The 16,725-nt window shown below is 42.7% G+C and overlaps 1 protein-coding gene across 7 annotated transcripts in view; it reads right to left on the bottom strand.

The window, feature by feature from the left end:
* Positions 1–16,725, bottom strand: part of FRY (FRY microtubule binding protein) — a 501,309-nt gene that overhangs the window by 313,505 nt on the left and 171,079 nt on the right. For all 7 annotated transcript variants that reach the window (XM_033948462.1, XM_033948457.1, XM_033948458.1 and 4 more), the window contains exon 4: positions 15,021–15,160. In XM_033948462.1, coding sequence (XP_033804353.1) covers positions 15,021–15,160 — 140 coding nt within the window. The remainder of the gene's footprint in view (positions 1–15,020; positions 15,161–16,725) is intronic.

Raw genomic sequence — 16,725 nt, 5'->3', positions numbered from 1 at the left:
ATTCATCAAATACAAATTACAGCCATTTAAGCCTATGAATCTGCAAGCACAGTGAACCAATCTAATATAATAAAACGGTAAGCCGTGCATGCGCACTTCCTATGCGTGCGTCTGTTTTCCGTGAGCTGTAGCTAGGAAGTGCGCATGCGCGGCTTACGGTCTGGCCTCGTGGCCAGAGTGCGTATGCGGCGGACAGATCGTGAAAGCACAGCACAGCCAGCGATTTCTCCCCTCCCGCCCTCACTCACTGCCAAAACCACCACCTCCTCCTTCTCGCCGGCTCACCCGCTTCACCCGCTTTTAAATGCTGTCTTAACGCTGGCTTTGCTGTCTTCTGTCCACTGCGGCCCGCCCTCTCTGACTACTTCCTGTTTCCGCTAGGGTTGGCCGCAGTGGATAGAAGACGCCAAAGCCAGCGGCTGTAGCCGCCGATCTCCGTTCCTCCGGGGGGGGGGGGGGGTCTGGGAGGAGAGGGATCGCGGACACTCAGTGCCCCCACCGAGGAGCCCAGCAACTTTCCGTTGCCCGGGACCCGAATCATTTGCCGCCCCCCTCTTCCCTTACCGCGGGCCCGACTGGCGATTCAAGCAGCGTGTGCAACAGTCTTCACACGTTGCTTCGGGCCCTTCTACTGCCCTGATTTGCTCCGGACGTGCCAGAGTAAATCAGGCCAGTAGAAGGACCCAAAGCAGCGTGTGAAGACTGTTGCACACGCTGCTTGAATCGCCATGTATAGTCGGGCCCGCGGGAAGGGAAGGGGGGCCGGCAATGGACTCAGACCCGCGTTTGTAGTCGCGACTGTGGGAAGGGAAAGGGGGTAGAGGAAACGCTAATGCAGCTGCACAGGGAACTTGCATGGGGGAGGGAACTTGGTATGGGGGAGGGAACTTGGTATGGGGGAGGGAAATGGAAGGGGGAGGGAATGCTGCTTTGCACAGACAGACAGAGGGAGGAAGGGAGACAGAAAGACAAGAAGAAAGACACAGGGGCAGGTGCACAGGGAACTGATGTGGGGGGAGGGAAATGGAGGGGGAGAGAATGCTGCTTTGGACAGACAGACAGAGGGAGGAAGGGAGACAGAAAGACAAGAAGAAAGACACAGGGGCAGGTGCACAGGGAACTGGTGTGGGGGGAGGGAAATGGAGGGGGAGGGAATGCTGCTTCGGACAGACAGACAGAGGGAGGAAGGGAGACAGAAAGAAAAGAAGAAAGACACAGGGGCAGGGAGATATACAGAAAGACAAACAGACAAAGGGGGCCAGGGACAGAGACAGACAGAAAGAAAGACAGCGGGAGTCGCGTCAGGAGGGGTGCGGGATGCCGCAGAGGGAACTTTTCCAATGGGTGCAACTGGGCGGCTGTCGGGAGCCTCTGATCAGGGGCAGAGCAAGGTAAGTGTATCATAGGGATAAGAAGGAGGAGGGGGGGGAGAAAAAGGAAGGGACGCCTACTGCTAGACAGGGGGAGAAGGAAAGAGGTGCTGATGGACAGGGGGGGTGAAGAAAAAGGAATGGAGGCCTAATGTTGGACAGGGGGAGAAGGAAGGAAGGTGCTGCTGGACAGGGGGGAGGTAAAACAAAGGGAGAAGGGCTGCTGCTGCACAAGGAGAGCTGTGAAGGGGTGGTGGTGGACACAGGGGAGGTAAAAGGAAGGGAGAATGGACAGGGGGAGCAGGCAAGAGGTGGTGATGGACAGCCAAGGAAAAAGAAAGACAGAAAGAAAGAAAGCGGCTAAGGAGAGAGAGAGAGAAAGAAATAAAGAGAGACTAGCACCCGTTAATGTAACGGGCTATAAGACTAGTTAGACAATAATTATTTGCAAGATTCCCTATAGACTATAAAAACCAGGAACATCTCCACAAAGCAACACAGCTTTGTGAGGAGTTAAAGGACAAACAACAACAACAACAAAAGGACAAGATGGGGTGGGGGAGGGGGTGACAACCTAAGGTATATTAGAAAGAAAAGAGGGACCAACATTAGTAATGCCAACAGAGGTGAAAAAAAAATCTGATGATTTTCCTTCCATCACTGCAGTTTTGCAAAAGCCAGTCCAGCATGACTAATTTAAACCAGCCCACCACTACCTTTAGTTAGATTGTGAGCCCACCGGGATCGGGAAAATGCATATAGTACCTGATTACTTTTCAATGATTTGCAAACCGCTTTGAAAGGTGGTATATCAAATAAAAATAATCATAACTAGTGCTTGGAGCTATTGTTCATATTGATGGAAGTAGCAAGTGCTAGCTTAGTCCACTGGTGCAGTCAGAGGCACTAGGAACTCAATAGCAGCTTGTGGGTGGAAGAGTATGGAGGATATGGAGAAGATAAAGTTGTATAAGATAGAGGGAGGAGGTGGTAGAGGAAACAAATGAAGTGAGAAAAAGATATGAGATGCAGGAGGGAGAAGAGAAGTGGAATGCACAAATGACAAACAAGCTTAAGTTTATTTAAACTCTCTCAGGGGTGGATGGAAACTAATTATGAGGTAAATTCCCATGAACCAAAACCATTAGCACGATGATTTAACTTGGGTGAGAAACATGTTTTTTGGATGTAATTTGATATTTAAGAAGTATCAAATTATGTCTCTGAAATTTGTCAAAGTTGTGGATAAATCCATAGGTGATGGAATTGGGGGGGTGGCCATAGGGGCTATGAGCACCCAAAATTGGCAGTTGGAGGTCAGAAGTGTCAGTTATGGCTCTCCCGACTCCCCCACTGCTATAATTTTAAATATTCGGGCAGCAGGTGGTGGCAATTAGCTGAGCCTGCTGCCGTTGGCATGCCCTGGAAGAGTTCAGCAACAATTTCCTGTTCCCATGTAGGCTGGATGCTGCAGAATGAAGACTTCTAGGAGAGGTCAATTGCAGCAGGCTCACCTCGTTTCTGCAACTGACTGCCCAAAGATTTAAGATTACAGCAATCGAGGAGAAGGTAGATAAGGGAGTCTGGAGCTGGAGAGAGAAGTCATGCCCAGGATCCTGCTGGGGGACAAAGAAGGACAGATGCTGCGCAGGCTGGGGATGGGGGATGGGAAGGACAGATGCTGCACGGGCTGGGAAGGGGTTGGGAAGAGAGAGAAAGAGAAATGCTGCACAGATGGGGTGATGGAAAGGAAAGAAAAGAGATGCTGCCAGTAGGGGATGGAAGAGAAAGGGAGAATGGTTTGACACAGGTGCATGAACGAGAGGGAAAGAGATGGTGCACCATGGGGAAAGGAAGAAAGAGGGAGAATTATTGGACATGATAGTGGTGGAAAGAAGGAAGGGAGACAAATTGGATATTGTGGGACAGATGTGGTAGAGAGGGAAGGGTAGGACAGATGAAAAGGGAGGAATGTTGGACATGGTGGTGGAGGGAAGGGAGGAAGAGATGCAGCATGGTGTTGGAGAGGGTTGATAGAAGGAGAAATGTTGGAAGGGCAAAAGATGCTGTACAGGAGCCAGGAGATGAGAGAGGGAGAAAAGTTGGACTTGGCAGTAGAGGGAGTGGGAGAGATTTAACCTGGATACTTTCTCTCTTTTTCTCACTCCCTTTGCAAGAGGGAGACATGTTGTACATGGGGGTGGATGTGAGAGAGGAAGAAATTCAGAAGACAGAAAAATGAAAAACTGGAACCAATTTGATGGAAAAATAAATCTCCAGACAACAAAGGTAAAATAAAGAAGCATTTTATGTTGAATTTATGGACTGAAATACAGTATATTAGCTTTGGGAAATGTGTATAGCATATGTGTTTATATTGTGTTCAACAGAAAAGGAAATGCATTTCTGTTTTTCTCCAGTGTTACTTGCTGAGTTTAAGTTTATGGGGTTCCCAGTTCAATTTCTGTCTACTTATTTTTGTTTCTAAATTTGTGAGCCCCTTGTTCTGTATTTTGTGAGGGTCTGGCTTAAAATGTTTATTTGAAATGTCTTAGGCTCATAAAATTGTATAAAACCATCTTTCTGCTTTGAGCGGGAAAAAAATTTAAGACCTCAGGGAGGGCTAGTGGTCAGGGATGAAAAATGTAGGGACAGTGAGGTGAGAAAAATGAACTTCACTTTAGGGACGGAGATATATATTTTTGCTCCTGGGTCACTCTCTAGTTAGAAGGAGATTCTGTGTCCCAGATGATCTGAGCAAAGCGTACCAAATCAGCATGGTTTACAATGGTGCCAAATGCCAATTAAAGGCATATGAGAGGCCAGTGTCTCAAAGAGCTATCAAGTGGAACAAATAGTGAAAGCCTCCCCTCTCATTCATCTCAGATCCCCAGCTTAGTGCTGAACTGCTGTAATGAGTGTGTTTATGTACTGAGTAGGATTTCTGAATGGGAAAAGGAGAAACATGCTTCAAGATTTAGGGATTAACTAAGGACAGTAATTTCCCTCCCACTGACAGTACAGACTAAAAAAAAACAACCCAACAACAAAGTAACACTTCAGCCTCTTTCCATAAAATAATGCATGGAAATAAACTTTAGAAAGGTTAATTTAAAAACAGATAAGAACATAAAAACAGCCATACTGGAGGGGGGTTGGAAGGAGGGAAAGACAGATTATAAGATTATATTGTGTGTATAAGAAGAATGAACAGAAGAAATGACATTACAATTAGTACTATTATTATGGGGGCAAGGTCTGAGGCGGAGCTTGGGTGGATCTAGGGTGGAGCTTCCCCCCCCCCTTCACCAAACAAAAAAGCAGATAAATCCACTGTATAACTGACAAGTTTCCCCCAGTAAATCTAGGGGAAAAATCAAATTAAATAAACCCAGGTTGAAATCCACGTGGTTCAAGCCGAACTTTAAATTCTCTCTCTCTGGTGTTCAACATTTCCCTGCTACTTCCAGAAAAATTGGCCAGCTCTCAGCAAGAGGAATGCACTGATGGGAAAATCATGTCCACTTCTGCTGCCTTCTGAGCAATGTCAATGTGCAAGAAGGCTGCTTCTATGTTAGATTTTTCTACATGTCGATAGACACTAAAACTCAAAGTACGTAAGTTATAAAGTCCCCATATATCCACACTTACCACTATGAGCCAAGATAAGTAGGAGAATAGTAAGTGACCCAAGCGTAGGCGTGTTTAAGGCAGAACACATGCAGAGACATTAAGCATGCACATAGATTCAAAAATATATATTTACATGTGTACTTCAGCTGTGTACATTTAAATCTGCTCCTAATTTGGTGCAAATGTACACAGCTGTACTGTAGCTAGGATTTCTGAAACTTTGTTGATATTTTAGTTTAAATCTTTTTTTATTGTTGAACATAAGAAAAATAACAACAGCATAAATATCCACTATATAATGCAGAACAACAATTACAGCATTTCCCTTTTCTCCCTTCCACCCTCCCCAGACCTACTATACCCCCTCCAAAGAATTTGAGAACAATGTCTTTGCGACCGTTAGAGAGCTGTGTTCTTATACTCTCCAACAATCCCCTGTCAATATCCTCCCACTGCCTATAAAATCAACTCCAATCTGAACAACCCCCCCTCTCCCCCGAAAACCACTCATCACTCACACCAGCATCCATACAGCAGCACACACACACACACACTGGACAGCTAACCAAGATGAAGAACCTGAGTCCAAAAGATGGACACCATATTAAAACGAGTTCAGAACTAAACTCCGAGCCCTTGGGGACAGTGACTGGATGTATGCATCCCAGATCTGCAAAAAAAAAAAAAATCATTTTTCCATTTTAACGTCAGACGGGCATGTCGTTGCTCCAAAATCATTAAACTATGGAAGTGATTCCGCCAGGCCCAGAAATCAGGTGTGGTTGATTGCATCCAAACACCAAGAACAGCAGCCTTCCGAATCAACATCTGATGTTCCCTATTAGATATACGAAAAGATTCGTAGCGGTCCAAAAGAAACCCCACTGGGGACATCAGAAGAGATTGACCAAAAAGGTGCTTCAGTAATCTGAGGATAGCCCTTCAAAAATATTTTGTTTGTGGGAAAGCCCAAAAAGCATGAAAAAACAAAATTACTACCCCTTTAACATTTTGGGCATACAATAATATTTTATAAATGAAAATAAAACACCAGTGTGGGTTTATAAAAGAATCTCCAGAAGAATGCCTACTCAGCAGACCGTCGCTTTTTAACGTGGGTTTTTGAAAATCCTGACCTGAATTCCTTACTCAAAGAGCCCTCACCTCCATCCCCCCTTCACTCTCTCCCTAGGCTATGGCTGAGTACTTCACCAACAGAAGTATTGAATCTTCTCTCCAACCCTACAGATATTCCCGGTTACAAGTATATCAGGGAGGAGGCCACAGTAGGAGATGCCTTAATACCAGGACTAAGCCATACCACAGAATGTCCTCAAAGCACAGCATCTCTGCTTCAATCATATTGTTTTCAGGTTGTGGTAGTGCCACCTTAAAGTCAGAGCTCGATGAAGCTCCTTCACCACTCTGCTGATCCACTGCTGCAGAACCTGTTACAATACAGCACATTTCTCTAACCCCCAAAGACCTCCTGAATCAACTGATCTGCCAACAAAATTTTGCCTAGAAGCTGAGGAATAGGCTCCATGCTTGGCCTTCCTCTTTCCCACGCCAAGCACAGATTGGTGCTCCATGTGTCAACTCACCATAGCAGAGCCATCTCTTATACATCCACCTCTGATGCTATCTTGGCCCTAATCTTCTGTGCAAATTATATTGTTTTGGGTCCTTAAGAGGTTGGTGATGAGCAATGCCCTAATTCCCTTAATCTATTTAGACGACCTAGATGAGCATGTACTTTAGTTCACTTCTAGCAAGAGAGAAATTCAAGAGGTCAGAGTCAATAACACTGAAGGTAAGGGAAGGCAGAAAATATATGCCTTCCACCATTCTGTTATCTACCATTGACATCTCCTAGCCAAGACTCTCTAGCTATCAAAACCTCGATAGAACATTTTAACTACAATGACAACAAAAGCCTAGATCATCACTGGAAGGTCACAGAATGCAGAATGATACAGAACCTGGAGAAAGCAGCAAAACACCGAGGCATGTTGAGGTAAACTGAGGCAGAGTCAAGTGCATTATATGTAAGAATGAATGGCACCTTACTTCACGATCTTTAGCAAATGATATCTAATGAAAGTTCCAAAAAACATCCAACTCAACAGAAACAATGCCAGTTTCCTCAGCTAATGATATCTCATTTTTAGTTAATTTAATTATCATGAAACTCCAACTTTTGCAAGTTTCTGGATGTGATGTATACACACAGCAGCCCTATAGTGCCATGCTCTAAACTTAACATACCTGGCAAAATGATCAAAAATTCTGAATACAGAAACTGACTGGGAAAATCTCAATGAATCGTGTGATTCTAGAAACATAAGGTATAAAACATAGTACTTAAACTATACAGGCTGTAATTTATTGTAGTTTTCAGTAGCTATGTAAGAATGACAAACTGGATGGGGTTGGCAAGTTTCATCCCTGTTTCAATTGCTTCAGACTTTAGCTAAAATCTAATTTTATCTGCACGGATCTCCAATGCCACTAATCTGCTGCTTTCTGCATCTTTTTCTGCATTAGTGAGATTATTTTCATGTAGCTGGCTAGCTATTGCAGTAGAAAAAGATGCAGTATTGAGTTGACTCATCTCGTTTGATTAATGACGAAATGATACCATGCTATTTGAACAAATTGCAGCATAACCTAAACAGAAGAGTTCCTGCTCTCAAAGTGAGAGGAAACCTTTTGCAACTGCAGGAAACAGCTGATATTTAAACAGGAGACAATGCAGCTGTGGTGTTCTTGTTAAAAGCAGCAAAAGAATATAGGGAGAAAAGTTTTATGTTAATCCAAGAGAAATCAATCACTGTCACTTGGTGTGCTAAAGACTTCTCAGTGGCTTAAGTGTCAGAGATCTGGGTAGAATTCTTGAGCCCATCTGGCTTCAGCTATTTGACTGCCTGAGGCTAGAGATATGAAAGGGACAATCCCCTGGGGTAGGCAGTCTCTGTCAATATAATGTATGTTATCCAGAGGCCAAGGATTGTTACTGTGACAGTTGAGCTAGACAGAGAACTGAAAAGAATTATAAAATGGAACACCACAGTAGATAGTTACAAACAATGGCTCAGGGTGCCATAAGCTTGGTAGAGTTTGGCTCTGATTGAGCAGGAAGTACAAAGAAAATAGAAGTGCCAAAGATATATATTATGTTGGTCATATCTAGTCTTAAATCCTGCTAAATCCTCTGAAGCAGAGTTTGGGGCTCATATAGACACATAAAAAAGGATCTGGGTTGGCCACTGTTGGAAACTGGGCTTTCCCTTTTTTTTTAAGCCAGTAGTTCCTCCTCTCTTCTTCCCATTCAGTCAGCCTCATTCACAACTACTCAAATTCACTCTCTCTTTAGGGGACTTTCCTACCATTCTCTTTCGGGTCTTTGAAGCAAAAGCCTTGCAGGCAAGAGACAAGCATGAGAGCTCCTGAAAGTCTGTATCATGGGTTCTGAATCCAGCCCAAGATGTTACCATTATTGATAACCATGATTCCTTTTCGACCCCTTCAGGGGCAGTGTACTTGATGTGTAGAAGACCTGATCTGGGAATCAAACTAGACCTTTTGCATAAAGGTGTGCAGCATTTGCCCCATAGCCACCAAGATGGCAAAAGAGGAGACTTTTTTTTTTTAAAATATAATTTATACTCCACATATCCTACAATTCTATGCGTATTACAAATTATTCAGGTACTCAAGCATTTTTCCCTAACTGGTCCCGGTGGACTCCCATTCTATCTAATGTATCTGGGGCAATGGTGATTATGTTACTTGCCCAGGGTCACAAGGAGTAGTGCGGGATTCAAACCCACAACCTCAGGGTGCCGAGGCTGTAGCTCTAACCACTGCGCCATACATTCCCAGACTTCCTTTGTAATGCAACTGTTACCTCTGAACAAGTCAGAGCAGTCTTAGAACTACCATTAGCTCGTATAAACTCCTTTTATTAAAATAGATTCACTGCAATTTACAATCATACCACATTAGATGGATGCACACAGCCACCTATGGCTTGACTATGCAACTGGACTGCAGGTTGAAATTTGTGACAGAGACAATATTTTGGAGCTATTGTTGAAAGATTTAATTATGGGAGCTATTATGGTAACTACCTGGACAAATTGAAAGTAATTTTATAAAAGGACATCTAGGTTAATTTGACAGGTAGATGCCTATGTTTAGCATATTTCATAAAGACATGCAAAGGGGCATTTTCAATATGACATCCAAATCTGAGTTTAGACATTTTTTGCAGGAAAAAGTCCAAAAATCCAGTAGAGAACATAACCATTTTCAAAGATATGCTTGACCTCAGTGCACCTATCTTTTTAAACCATTTTTTAAAAAAATGTCCAAATGAAAATGCACAAAATTCAGCCATTGGGATATCGGAGCGTCCAGTATTCTTAGTAGACTGGCCACACAGACATCCCAGCAGAGCACTGGGGCACACTAGGGGGCACTGCAGTGAACTTCACACAAAAGGTCCCAAGTACACATCTCATAACTCCCTTACACCGTATGGCGAGTCCTCCAAAACTCACCCAAAATCTACTGTACCCAACTATATACTATTCCTACGGACCTTATGCTTGCAGGTGTTGTCTACGTGTTGTTACAGTAGGTTTTCGAGGGCTTACACTTTCTATCACAAATAGTTAGAGAAGGATATGGGCCTGGGTCCCCTTCTCTGAAGTCCACTGCACTTACCAATAGGCTAACTCCAGAGACCTGCTTGCTGCTCTAATAAGACTCGCCATAACATCTGAAGCTGTCATACAACTGATAGGTACTGTTTCAATCACATATTCTGGGGGTGGGAGGGGATGAATGACCACTGGGGGAGTAAGAAAAAGGCCATGCCTCCAGTGGTCATCTGGTCACCTTTTTGGTACTTATTGAAACAGGTCTAGCCTCATACATCCAAGTTTCGCTCTGGCATTTTCTGCAATGTTCTATTATTGCAGAAAAATGTCCAAATCAGAAGTCCACCCTAATTCCACCAAAACATGCTCCCTTGAGATTTAATCAATATATATATAACCAGAGCTTATACTGCATTGCAACCATTACAGGTTACAGGGATCTTCAGATTGCCAACTGAGTAACATAACTCAATCCGACCACAGTCTCATCGATCCCAGTGACTACATTTTTTTTATAGATTGATGCCTACTTACTCCACTTAATAATCACTTTCTTTTGTATATGTACATTGTTTATACAGCTCATTTATTTTCAAATATTCAAATATTGTACTTAATCTTAAAACTTAGCTTAATATACAGTAACATCCTGTGCCAATGCATTTCAAAACCTTCATTAGGGTCGGGGATGCAAAAAGAGTGGTGTAAGACCTGTCTGCTCTGTTCAGTTTACACAGTAAGTACGGTAAGTTTGACTTCAGTTCCGGAGAAGATGGCGGAAGCGCTGATAAGACAGCATCGATGAGCATCTAGAAAGGAATAAACTGATGAAAACAAGCCAACATGGCTTCTGCAAGGGAAGATCGTGCCTAACGAACCTATTGCACTTCTTCGAAGGAATAAACAAACGAATGGACAAAGGGGACCCCATAGACATCGTATACTTAGATTTCCAAAAGGCCTTTGACAAGGTACCCCATGAACGCCTACTATGGAAATTGAAGAACTATGGGGTGGAAGGAGATGTACATAGATGGATCAAAAATTGGTTGGTGGGTAGGAAGCAAAGGATAGAAGTGAAGGGCCACTACTCTGACTAGAGGAGGGTCATGAGTGGTGTTCCGCAGGGGTCGGTACTCGGACCACTGCTGTTCAATGTATTTATAAATGATCTAGAAACAGGGATGAAGTGCGAAGTAATAAAATTCGCAGACGACACCAAACTATTTAGTGGAGTTAGGACTAAAGAGGACTGTGAAGATTTACAAAGGGACCTGAACAAACTAAGGGAGTGTGTGACGAGATGGCAGATGAAGTTTAATGTAGAGAAATGTAAAGTCTTGCATGTAGGAAACAGAAACCCGAAGTACAGCTATATGATGGGAGGGCTGGTAATGGGTGAAAGTACCCTAGAAAAAGACCTGGGAGTAATAGTAGACAAGACAATGAAGCTGTCGGCACAGTGCGCAGCGGCCTCTAAGAAGGCGAATAGAATGCTAGGTATAATCAAGAAAGGTATTACAACCAGAACGAAAGAAGTTATCCTGCCGCTGTATCACCCGCTGTGCACCCGCATCTGGAGTACTGCGTCCAGTATTGGTCACCGTACCTAAAGAAGGATATGGCGATACTCGAGAGGGTTCAGAAAAGAGCGACGTTATTGATAAAAGGTATGGAAAACCTTTCATATGCTGAAAGACTAGAGAAACTGGAGCTCTTTTCCCTGGAAAAGCGTAGACTTAGAGGGGACATGATAGAGAAGAGCATAGAGAAATTGGAGATGGACAGATTCTTCAAATGTTCGAAAACTACAAGAACGAGAGGGCATTCGGAAAAATTAAGAGGGGACAGATTCAGAACCAACGCTAGGAAGTTCTTCTTCACCCAGAGAGGGGTGGACACCTGGAATGCGCTTCCAGAGGATGTGATAGGACAGAGTACGGTATTGGGGTTCAAGAAGGGATTGGATAATTTCCTAAAGGAAAAAGGGATAAAAGGGTATAGATAGAGGATTAATATACAGGTCCTGGACCTGATGGGCCGCCACGTGAGCAGACTGCTGGGCATGATGGACCTCTGGTCTGACCCAGCAGAGGCATTGCTTATGCTCACAGCCTGCATCAATCTATAAAAAGAATATAGTCACTGGGATCGATGAGGACTGTGGTCGGATTAAATTATGTTACCCATTCGGCAATCTGAAGATCCCTGTAATGGTTGCAGTATAAGCTCTGTCATTTGAAACAACTGCTATACATTAGAGTTTGGTTATATATATATATATATTGACTGAATGAAGTTGGATATTACTAAAGTAGAATGATGGCCCTTGAGATTTAGACACACCGCGGACAAACAGCACAGAATATCATCTAAAAATGTGTTTCAAAAATGGCAATTTGGACATTTTAGCAAACAAAACATCCAAATGCCACTTTATGCTATTTCTTGGACATTTCCCTCTTTTGAGAATGAGACTCCATAGGCACTTATCCTGCAAAAATCGCACCTACATTGAAGTTGCATCTGTTCATGAACAAGCATATAGTAACACCAAATAGTCATTCCAATGTTGCTCACACTCTGCCCAAAGTCCTATCCTGAGGAAGCCTACTCTACAAGTGTGCACCAGCTTGTATCGCATGTACTTTTATCTGAGACCTAATGCATGAGGCATTTATAAAAATTACCTTCTAAGTGACTTTTCAGACCTTGGGCCTGCAGATAGGTTTACCTTTGACTGGACATCTTGCTGCCTGGCCAAAAGCTAGCAGGTTCAAAGGAGGAGGGATGAGAGGAGGGGTAAGAGGAATACTGGAGATGTGGATAAAATGTAATGGATAGTGCCAGTATGCATCATTATGGGATTAAAAAAAAAAACCATTTGAGTCTGCTTGGGGAAATACCTAAAGAAACTAATCAAAGACATCCAATTAACCCTTACTGGGTATTGTGACTGAGACAGGGACCCCAAGTTCATTGGATAGGGAGTTAAGAAGTGTACCTGTGACAAAATCCCTAGAATATACAGGGAAGCCATGTCGATAAAACATATCTAGGGGATATAAAGATACTGAACAGGGGAGAGGCCCTCACAACCCACGGGAAGCAGTAACAGAAAATGAAGTCTGTTCACCCTGGGTGAAGGGGGTAAGAGAAAAAACTTCTTTCAGGACAGACAGAAGAAGGGAAGCATGTTGAAGATCCCATGGAACTCAGGGTGGGGTAGTGCAAAGCATTCCTGTCCAATGGAAGACCTTGAAAGGGGGACCCAATCAGGGAGAGCTATATCAGGAAATAGGGTTTTTAAGGGTGCTTACCATTTGTGGGAGGAGAAAAGGGCAGAGCTGCCAGAAAATTTTGAAATGGTTGGGAGTCTAGAGAGAAGAGGAACTCATGGATATCACTGACTGGAACAACCAAGTAAAAATGGAGGTTGAACTTTGTGAGATATAGAAAACTCCAATATTCTTATATCGATATTTAATACCTTACTCCCCAGTTAGATCTCTTAGATCAACAGATCAGTATTTGCTGACCATTCCATCACTGAAAGTAATTGGCACCAGAAGAATTACAACCTTTTCTATCTTGGGACCCCAGCTTTGGAACAAACTTCCAATCTATTTGCGCGCTGAAACCTCCTTAGAAAAATTTAAAAGCAATCTAAAAAGCTATCTTTATAAAGATGCTTATGAATCTTAGATCAGACAATCCTTTTGACTCTCCTATTTACTTTTACTTTTAGATCAGGTCTTACCTAAACAATTACTCTTAGACTAAGTCTTCATAAAAATTATTATTATTTTTTATTTATTTAAGACCTCTCCTAAAGTTGTTTTTCCCTAACTGTTATTTTATTTTTAATTGTTTATTTTAAATCAAATGTAATTTAACCTTTCATTCCTTACGTATCTTTAATGTAACTATGGATAAAACTGTATGTTTATGGTTTTAAACTGTTTTATTTATCCCCCCAAATTATTATTGTTATACGCATTGAAAATACTTGATATTGCGTTTAAATCAAAATCTCAATAAACTTGAGTGTGTGTGAACGTTTTGCAGAAAGGCCAACTGGGAAGGGACTGACTGAAAAAGCAAGTGGGTGGTAGCCTTCCTCCCTTTTTTCCTGCTTATGCTGCCTGGGCTGGAGAAAGGTTTAACAAAAAGAAGTTCTGAATGTACTCTTTTTTTACTCTCTCTCTTTAATTGAAAAGTCCCGAGAGGATCTGAATAAATACTTTTTTGAAATTATCTTGTTGTGTTGTCCCTCAAGAAACTAGGTTTGAAACTGTTGGGAGAGAGATTACTGCATTTATATATATTGGGAGGAACACCTAATTTGCATGTGTTTTTGCCAATAGAATTGCTTTGTGCCCTGAAGCATCAAATATATACAAAGAGACTATGGGATTTTGGCCATTGATCTTTTGAGAATTCCAAGGAGAACTTAAATGACTGAATTAAATTATAAGAGTCTTCTTTTTCTACCTCACCTTGACAATAAGGGTAAAAGGCAAGAGAGACCTGAAACAGTTTGAGTTTGATGGGCTGAATAACCTACCTTTAGAGGTCTTTACTAGTGGAAATTCCCCTGAGCATGCTGTATAAGGATTGACCCAAGGGACTACTTTGCAAATGAGAGAATTTTCAAGCTTAGACCTTGTGCTCTGCTGGAGCTGAGGTGTGACAGTATATTTAAAACCAGCGTGTAAACTATCTTATAGGTTATTTCCATTAAAATTAACATGTTATTCTGGCTGAATATTTGCTCTTCATAATTATAATCCAAATTGTGGCATAAGGGGATACTGCAATTTCCAGGGGGATAAAAAAGTTGCGAGCTTTTGGGAATTCTCTTAACACTTAAATTTGTGTTCTTTCCCATCACAATACAGCATTATTTGTTATCTCCTAGAATCACAGTATAACTGACTGAATAAGTAACACAGGTTCTATCTCAGTATATTCACGGTACTCAGGCTCTGGTTCTCTACTTAGGACCACACTTAGATTAAATGGTCAGAGAATACTGACCATCTGTTAAGACATCTTGTGGGTCAACAGCCAGATATGATTTGACTCCTTTAGTGACATAGTAAATGATGATAATAAGGAAAGAGACCACTTGGCTAACCCATTCAAGGACCAGGATATCAAAACTGTAACCAAAACTGGGTTGTATAGCATATTGTCATCTAACAGAGGTAACCATTTACAACAAGTACGTGCCACTACTTTTTCACAGAGATAACAAGAGTACATTTTTGTCGGCGTTAACACAAGTGTTGCATTGATTTATGGTTGTTACAATTTTTGGTGGCTTTTTCTATTCAACAACAGGTACCTTTTGGATTTAGTGCTTGTTCTTGGTCTGTATTCATGGGATTCATCTTCTATTCCATTTTGTCGCTTATACCAGTCAAACAAAGTACGCAGAATGGAAGGCAGGCAATAGTCCGACAGTGAGCTCATGGAACTTATTACCTAAAAGGAGAAGAAACACAGTAAGTACATGAATGCTTTTTTCTTTTCTCTTTTGTTTGTTTGTATAATCTCTTTCCTTCACACCTTCCAGGCAGGGAAATCTTTGTTGATGAGAATAATCATCAGAACAAACATTTTTGGTCACTAGTTCTTAAGAACTAGAATTTAAAATATAATTTTCTTTTTAATAATGAATACTAGGTAAGAATAAATAATGTATTGACCTGAATAAAATAAGAACTACAATAATATCTGTTAACAAAAGTTCTAAGTAAGCTATGTAGACAGTTCTCCATCCCTCCTATCTAAGCTGCGGCACTCTTAGCGGTAGTCATCCCAAGTCCTGCCAGCCGAAGATGTTAAAAATTATGCTTTTCAGCTCTGCTGTGTCTCCCTGAGACCACCTGTGCTGACAACCATACCTGATCATTTTTCAGCATAGGCGCAAAAAACAAGCAGGTACATGTGTCGGAAGAAGTCAGCATTTCTGCACATGCACTGAAAATTGAATCCGTGTGGTTGCAGGCGTCAGCAATCTTGGGATGATGCAGCAGACTGCAGTCAGTGATAAACCATGTATTCAATGTCATCCTCAGTTGGCAGGGCATGGAATCCCTGCTAGCTAGTACAGCTGAGCAAAGAGTGCACTGATGCCACTGTTGAGTGTGTACTGTACCTGAGCTCTAAGTGGGTGGACCCCAGCCTACTCAGGCTCACCCATGGTTATACTACTGCAATCAGCCAAGCTAAAGAGCTTGAGAAGATTACTGGCCCAACAGGGCCCGCTTATGGCACAGACTACACCACCCACTACAATCTATGGAGCTGAAGAGCAGCATTTATTTCTGTGTCATTTTGCTGTGGTATTGCTGGCATGACTTGAGAAGCCTTGTGCTACCGGTTAAGGATTGTATAGGTTTTAAGGTTCTTGGAAATAAAGAGTACTTCTGAAACTAAATGCTAAACTTGAATGGACATTGACTTTGCTATTACACTTCCCCCTCCCCATTCGCGGTTTCTGCACTCGCGGTTTCACATAATCGTGATTTTTTTCTGGGGAGGGGGAAATTTAAAAAACATATTTTTGACCTTCCTGCTGCCTTCCCCGCCTTACCTGGTGGTCTAGCAGGCTTTCGGGGCAGAAGCGATCTTCCTACGCTCCTGTCCTGTGCAGATTGCCATGAGGAAATGGCTGCTGTGAGTTCCCGTAGTCTCTCGAAACTATGACGGGAACTCCCTACAGCCATTTCCTCATGGCAATCTGCACGGGGCAGGAACGTAGGAAGATCGCTCCTGCCCCGAAAGCCCTCTAGACCACCAGGTAAGGCCGGGAAGGCGGCAGGGAGGTGGGGGTGGGTCAGAGCCGGATAATCGCGGATTTTCGCCATTTGTGGTCCGGCTCTGCCCGTATCCCCCACGAATAACGAGTGAGAAGTGTAGTTTGGTTTCACTTTGAGCAAAGCACTAAGTCATGTGCTAATGGCTTTGCTCTACACCAGTGTTTCGCAAATTGTGTCACGCTGCAGCACACTAAATGTGGAGGCATCCGGAAGTGTGCGGATGTC

This window comes from Geotrypetes seraphini, chromosome 6 (genome assembly GCF_902459505.1).
Source record: "Geotrypetes seraphini chromosome 6, aGeoSer1.1, whole genome shotgun sequence".
Lineage (NCBI taxonomy): Eukaryota > Metazoa > Chordata > Amphibia > Gymnophiona > Dermophiidae > Geotrypetes > Geotrypetes seraphini.
Note: the sequence above shows the minus strand (reverse complement) of the source record. Positions and strands in the feature narration are given on the sequence as shown.